General features: G+C 45.6%; 1 protein-coding gene across 2 annotated transcripts in view; it reads right to left on the minus strand.

Moving 5' to 3' along the window:
• The window catches only part of glra3 (glycine receptor, alpha 3), a 34749-nt gene that overhangs the window by 3246 nt on the left and 23821 nt on the right, over positions 1-7682 (minus strand). For both annotated transcript variants that reach the window (XM_008421609.2, XM_008421615.2), the window contains exons 4-7: positions 6330-6553; positions 4672-4754; positions 3812-3949; positions 1945-2159 (exon numbers count right to left, since the gene is read on the minus strand). In XM_008421609.2, the coding sequence (XP_008419831.1) occupies positions 1945-2159; positions 3812-3949; positions 4672-4754; positions 6330-6553 (660 nt within the window). The remainder of the gene's footprint in view (positions 1-1944; positions 2160-3811; positions 3950-4671; positions 4755-6329; positions 6554-7682) is intronic.

Genomic DNA, 7682 nt, shown 5'->3' on the forward strand with positions numbered 1-7682 from the left:
AGAGACCAACACACACAGACACACAGCAACACACACAGACACCAACACACACACACAGACACACAGTTAGACACAGTAACACACACACAGCAACACACACTTCCCTCTTGTATTAAATTAACTACATTTTTAGAAGATGGATGGCCTGTCTACTCTTTTCAGTTTAAGTTTTTTTTCTTTGAATTAAAAAAACAAAGTTTGTTTTTAAAATCATTAGAATTGTATTACTCAAATTTATACAAAAAAAACAAAGATGCAGCTTCTTTTGAGTAATTATTGTAATTATATCAGTTATGGGCTGCACAGTGGTGCAGTGGGTAGAGCTGCTGCCTTGCAGCAAGAAGGTTCTGGGTTCGATTCCCGGTCTTTCTGCATGGAGTCTCCATGTTCTCCCTGTGCATGGTGGGTTTTCTCCAGGTACTCCGGTTTCCTCCCACAGTCCAGAAACATGACTGTCAGGTTAATTGGTTTCTCCAGATTCTCCCTAGGTGTGAGGTTGTGTGTCTCTGTGTTGCCCTGCGACAGACTGGTGACCCGTCCAGGTGACCCCGCCTCTCGCCCAGAACGTTAGCTGGAGAGGCAGCAGCACCTCCTGACCCACTGAGGGACCAGGTGTTAGAAAATGGATGGATATCAGTTAAACTTTTCTAGAATAATTTTTTAAAAATGAAGGCAGCTTCTTTTTCTAAATTACTATAATTATAGTAATTGTTCTTGTTTTATTATTTTTTTGTTTTAAAAAAGAGAAGAAGCTGCAGCTTCGTTCCTGCAGCGATGGATTCAGTTCATCCCGGAGTGCAAAGTGCTGTTGAGCGGCGGGAACATGAGGAACCTCCTAACCGCTCTGAGGCCGCCGCCAGCAGCAGCGCAGTTACGCAACAGAACAGAACAGACTGCCGCTCACGCTCCAGCAGGGCAGGAAGAGAGGAGCCAACGCTTCCCGAACGGTTCTGGAGGTCCGGCCCGGTGGGCCGTCAGAAGCAGACGAGTCAGAACTTTCTGCTCCTTCAGGTTCAGGCTCTGATGACCCCACACCGCCATCTAGTGGCCAGGCAGTGGCTGTGCAGGAAGCTGACGGTTCAGCAGTTTGGATTAATAAATCCTGGCTCAGATATTTACATACACCTGGGCTTAAGGGACGAACGCCTACAGCATTGTTCTGTTGAAGTTCTGATCACCCGGGTAGAACCAGCGGGTTTCTGGACCAGATCAGCTTCATCAGAACCGGGCAGGACTCCAGTTTGGACCCAAGCAGAAGAATCCAAATGACAAAGATAAAACGATTCCTGATTCAGCCAGCACCAGTTTAGGTTCTGCAAAACCCAGCTTTTATTTTGACAGTCCACATTCGCTCATTGGCCAGCGAATTCACTGATAAGCTAAATATTTAGTTAGAAAGCTAAAAATAAATGTAGTTAAGAAGCTAAATATGTAGGTCTGAGCAAAATGTTTTGTTTGGAAAGTAAATAATTAATTTGTTAACTATTTAGTTTGCTACTTATCTAACAAATTTAAAAAATCTCCCATTTTGCTTGGAGTCGTTCAAGCATTTGGACTCCAAAATGGAGTCCTCTGCTGTGGACCCGTTGTGTTTGGGTCCAAAACGGAGGTCCATATTGGACCCAAGCAGCAGAAATAATTAAATTCATGACATTAAAATATTTCTCTGGATTTTTCCTTCAGTTTTAAATCAGTTAAAGTTTCAAGGTTGTTCAAATAAAAACTTCACGTTTAGCTCTAGAATTAATTATTATTAATATTAGAATTAACAATAATAATCCAGGAGTCCTGGAGAAACAGCAGCTCAGTCTGCTTATGCCTGGGGCTGGCTCGGTAGCGGGTCAGTGTGGCGGTTCTGGATCCATGCATGGGAGTCGGCCCAAAGATCCGACACATCCAGACATTCAGGTAGAACATCAGAACCCGAGTAGAACCGGTACCGACCTTGGGCAGCGAGGTTCTGGAGCCAGAGCTCTGCGTCGTCATGGTGAGCACGGTGGTGATGCCGAGCGCCACACGGGCCGGCGCGGCGTCCATGTTGATCCAGAAGGAGACCCAGGACAGGATGACGATGAGAAGGGACGGGATGTACATCTGGATCAGGTAGTAACCCATCTGCCGTTCCAGGTGGAACCGGACCTCGATGCAGGTGAACTTACCTGCAACGCAGCGGGCGGTTACCATGGTTACACTCCAGATTAAAGCATTAATATTGGGTCAAAAATGCTTCAGTAAGAGGTTCTGAACCATACGGCGCTCAGGTAATGTTTTATTTTTATCATCGTTTATTTTCCTCTGGATATTTTCAACGTGTTAGCTGAACAGTTAGCCACTGTAGCAACATCTGCCCCTGCGGTCGAGCCAGAACTGTTCCGGTTCATGTTTGATTCACTCTTAGGTTGCGCTGGAGCGGCTATCAAACTTTGGCTTCCTGTTTATTCATTCAGTTCAGTTACATATTTAATTTAACTTAATTTAATTTTCACAAATTAATATTCACAAATATTTAATTTGTGAATTAAATATTTAGTTTGGAACGGCGACATCCACAAATTATTGAATGATACGGTGGAAATATGACTTTAAAACCTATTTTATTCTCTTATAAGAGGCTAAATAAATCAAATTATTGCTGTTAATGTTTTACTGTGTAATTTTACAAACGGCTCCCCACCGGCTCGGTGAGATTCTGAGAATCTGTTAACTTTGTGAGCGCGTAGCTGCGGATCTGGAACAAATGGGATGAAACCGTTTGTGACGGAACCAGAACCGCCTGCTGCTTTCTGCCTGAACTGAGCTGATGGTTCTACTGGGCCTCCTCCCACTGCCGGCTCGCTAACCACAGAACCAAACCGCCGCTGACACCGTGTGGGGCCGGAGGTCACAGACACCTCGTCCATGCCGGCCCGAACCCTGAGTTCTGATCGGATCTGATAAAATCATCATCCTGGGCATCAAGAAACCACTTCTCCTCACAGCCGGCGGCACCAACAGAACGGATAGAACCTGGCAGCTGGCTGGTTCTGACACCGGTGGCCCGGCGGTGTGTGTGTGGGACTTTGCATTTGATACACTGTAAGGACCATCTTACTAACACATGCCATACTGTTTTTGGGTTGTCCAAAAAGCGGCCTGAGGGCCAATTGCAGCCCTTGGAACAATTTTACGTGGCCCGCATCACAATTCAAGAACTGCTTAAATTCGTATTGCCAGGTGGTTTAATGCAGATAAACTTTTAAAAACGATGTTGGAGGAGACATTTTCACTGATGCCTTTTGCAGTGACAACTGAACATCTTACAAGGGAAAATATGTTTAACAACACAAAGTATTCATCCAGGTTTCTGCTTTGAATTTTACTTACTTTAATAGTAAAAGAGACTAGAAAACATCCAGTGACTTTTACTCAAATTCAGACCTAAATATGGCTATTTTATTTGCTTGGTGAAGTCAAGCAAAAGCGGGGCATATCCTGTTCATGTTGCTAAAAATACACAATAAAAATGAACCTGGAAAAATTAGGAAATTGTTTGTTATTGTTTTAAATCTGGCAAACCTCTGAGATGCTTTTTATGTTTTTGATCTACAATGATTTACAGAACTTTTGTCTTCAGAAATTTCATTAAGATGTTGAACTTGGCAAAAAGTTGGGACACCATAAGGTTGGGAGTTATGTGTAAATTAAATCTAGGTTAAGTTTAGATTGTAGGAATAAATGGAAGTCAATTGAAATGGAGGTCCCCATAAGTGATGATGAAACCAATTGTCCCAAGTCTTACTGTAAACCAGTGTGTGTGTGTGTGTGTGTGTACCGGTGTTGTAGTGCTTGGTGCAGTATCTCAGGTCCGACTCGTCCTTCAGGATGAACTGTGGCAGCGTGAGGCCTTCCGCCACCTGGACCGGCCCGTTTTCCTGCCACTCGAAGATTAGGTCGTTCATGGTGTAGCCAACTGGAAAAGGCAGAAGAAGCGGGTCAAACCCAGACCAGAAAGCCCGGTTCTGTCTCAATCTGTGGGTCAGAACCATCTCTTCAAAGTCCAAATGGACCTTTGTTCCTGCTTCTTTCTGTTGGGTTCTGCCATCTCAAAAGTGAGACCCTCTAAAGCAAAAACTACGCCAACGGACAAATTTTGAAAAACTCAACAAAAGTGGGCGGAGTCAAGAGATGTATGGGACGTGGCTAAATGTGCAATGAGGTCAAGAAGGGTTGTGGAAAAAGCATTTCGCCAACCAAGCAACGTTGCTAATTTAGCAGCTCTTTGTTCAAAAAAGCAACAAATGTAGCAACTTTAAAAAAAGAAACGCTGTTACCAATCCTAGCCATGTTTTTCTAGTCCAGCTCCGGACTCGCCACCAGGGGGCATGTCTGAGTGAGATGGTTTTATACCAGAACATGGTGCTGAGTGATGTAGACACCAAACTGGACTGTTGGGACAATAGGACAATTTAAATTTCCAGACTCTTCCAGGTTTCTGCAGACTCTTCCAGGTTTTTCCAGACTCTTCCAGGTTTTTCCAGGCTTGCTCCAGCCGCCGCTCAGACTCGCCACCTGCAGCCTCAGGGAGGTCTGTAGCATTTCCTCGTTCAGAACCAGAACTTAATGTAGCGAATGACGAAACGCAGCGGCGGCGCAATGCGCTCCTGACCACAGAGGCGGGTCCATGGGACTCACAGCTCTCCAGCTGCATGATGCAGGTCTGGACGTCCATGGGGAAGTTCTTCAGGTCCATGGGACACGACAGCGTCAACGTCAGTCTGCAGGACAAGAAGGAGAAAACGGGTTAAATTAGACTCCATGTTGGAGAACAGAGGAGATGAAACCGATTCATCTGGACTGAGGATCAACGTTTGGAAGATACATTTTCTAAATCTGATTACATTTTTCTCTCTGCTCTGAGTCAAACCAACCTGTTCCCCTCCTGGCCTGTGGGGGCGCTGCACCAATAACCACTGAAGGAAACGACACAAAAACCTCTGAAGACACTGAGAGCAACTTCCTTCTTCACCAGATGGAAACAAGATGGAGGATTTTAGCGGTTGGAGGATTTCTCTTTAGGCTAAAGACCAGGAGCCATTTCTGCTGCTAGCGCTAGGCTAGCATGTTAGCTTTGGTTGTATTTACCCAGAATGCCCTGCTCTGTAGTCCACTTCCTGCTTATTAAGCGGTCTCCGGTTCGCTTGGCGTTCACATTCAAACCGAACCCAGACCGAGGTCTGGAGGACCAGAGGTCAGAGGTCGGTTAGCATTCACACTTTACCAACTGAACTGGACTTTGACTAGACAGACGGATTGGATTTGGATTAAAGCGGGCTGAACAGAACCGGTGGGAATGGCGCAGCATAAAGTTAAAAAAGGTTTTTTTCACCTTGAGGAAAATGTTTTTGCTCATGAGAGGATAGGAAAAAAACAATGTGTAAAATTTGTGAGGAATAAAATACATATTATTATATATGTTTAATAAAATTCAATAAAATAAAATAGATCTTATTGTCAGAAGTACAATAAAATGTTTTTAGTGCATTTAGAAAAACAAAGGAGCTTCCGTAGATCATCAGCCCTGAACAGAAATTCCCTTTCCAGCAGTTAGTTTGTCCCCAGAGTATTTAAATGTTTAATCCCATGTTTTTGCCGTGTCCCCGCCGCCCAGGGCGGTTAGCGTGTCGCATGTTATCCCGGCCCGTTCGGGTCGCTGTGCTCTGTTTGGGTAATCATGCATGTTGATGCGGCGCTGCAGCCTCACAGCGCAGATAAAGAATATTCCCCCCACAGATTCATCGTCTCAGCAGAACGCAGCCATGTAGAGCCACCTGGTCGCCATGGAAACGCTCACTTCCTGCCGGAGTAAGGAACGCTGCGCCAGGGGCGGCCCAAACCTTCCTGGGTTCCTCAGCAGATTTTCATTTGGGCCCCCAGCCCATTAGCACCAGACACTTCATAATTCCTGCTGTTAGCATTAGCATCATTTATGACTAGCTGGCCGCTGCATTTAACTTTATATGAGAAACAAACTAAAGAAAATCATTTGGATTTTGAAATGCAGATTGGTGTTTAAATGAGTCATATTATCTCAACTATTTGAAAGTAACATCAGCTAATAAACAATAAATTTACAGTAAACAATATTAAAACGTATTTGATATACTTTTTGGAAAGTGTTTTTCCATGGTAATAGCATTTACTTTGCCTTTTTCAGTGTTATTTTAACTACATGTGTAGTTATCTTGCTAGCTTGGTGCTTTTGGGGGCCCCCTGGTGGTGTGGAGGCCCTCAGGCATGTGTGTGGGCCGGCCCTGCTCTAATGCGCTGTAGTCTGAGTGATTCGGACCCACCGTATGGAGTAGAGCACGTTGCCGTTCTTGAAGATGCGCAGCAGCTTGTTGTCGGTGGTGACCTCGTGGAAGTGCGCTCCCTTCTCGTTGGCGAAGAACAGGTCCGGTTTCCAGATGGAGTCCAGCATGGACGGGTCCAGGTCCAGAGAGTCGTCAGGGTACTCGGCGTACGCCAGCCGCGGGTCGTTCCACTGCTGCCGCAGGAAGATGTTCACCCGGTAGTCCTGGAGGGAGACAACCGGGTCAGCAGAACCAGAACCATCAGAACCTCTGCTCTGACGTCAGAGGGACACTTTGGGCGTAGAAGCTTGCAGCAGACATGGCGAGTCGATCCCAGATTTTCTCCATCGGCTGTAATTCCAGGCTGAAACGAACTGATGACGAATGAACTCAAGATTTTAACGTCACCAGTTTGACAAACCCGTAAAAACCGGAAAATATTCTGATCCAAACTGACTTTTAATTAGCTAAACTAATGTTGGATCTACTCTGTTTCTGTTCTGTTTGATGTTTTATGTTCTGGGTGAAGCATTTTGTTAACGTTTCTGTAAGTAGATAAAGTTTACTTCTTACTTTTTTAGAGGTTGCTGAGGGGGGGTTTAGCCAATCAGAGGCTGATGTTTGTGTCTCCGGGCAGATTTTCCTCTGTGACGGTGACTGAAGGTGAGTTCAGCAGCGCTGCAGCGCCACCTCCAGGCGCCACCGCCGTCTCCGGGTCAGAACCAGGAGGTTCTGCTGTTTGGACTCGGTACCTGAAGGTCCAAACATGACGAGCACAGAAACATCCAGAACCAGCAGCCGGACCAACGTTTCCTCAAGGCGCCGCTGATCTCAGAGCTCAGGTTTGATCTCTCCTGAGTGTAAAATGTTCCTTCTGGTTCTGGCTCGGTTCTGGTCCGTTTGGGTCAAACCTGCTGGTTCTGTCTCACATATGAATGTTTCTGGTGTCGTTTAAGGGAGCGTGGAGGTTAAACCGGGCCTGACATGAGACTAACCTGCGGATCTGACAGGAAAGTTTTTATAAAACAAAAAGCAAAACTCTGAATATGAAGTGAAATCCAGGATTTGTGGCCAGAAATGAATCCAGAGTCCAGGAGCAACAAGCTGTTTTAGCGAACATTTAACCGCCTGCAGCATCCAGGCGCCGAGGCTCATCACACCACAGGAAGCCGGAGAGACGCAGGAGCGACACGGCGACACGGACTGCTACGAAGAATTCAGTCCGTCCGATAAATAATGAAAGTCAACTGAAAACAATCGTTCCTCTGAAACAGGTTGTTAGCCAGAGGCACACACACACACACACACACACCACACACACACACCACACACACACCACACACACACACACAC

Source organism: Poecilia reticulata, linkage group LG1, assembly GCF_000633615.1.
Source record: "Poecilia reticulata strain Guanapo linkage group LG1, Guppy_female_1.0+MT, whole genome shotgun sequence".
NCBI lineage: Eukaryota > Metazoa > Chordata > Actinopteri > Cyprinodontiformes > Poeciliidae > Poecilia > Poecilia reticulata.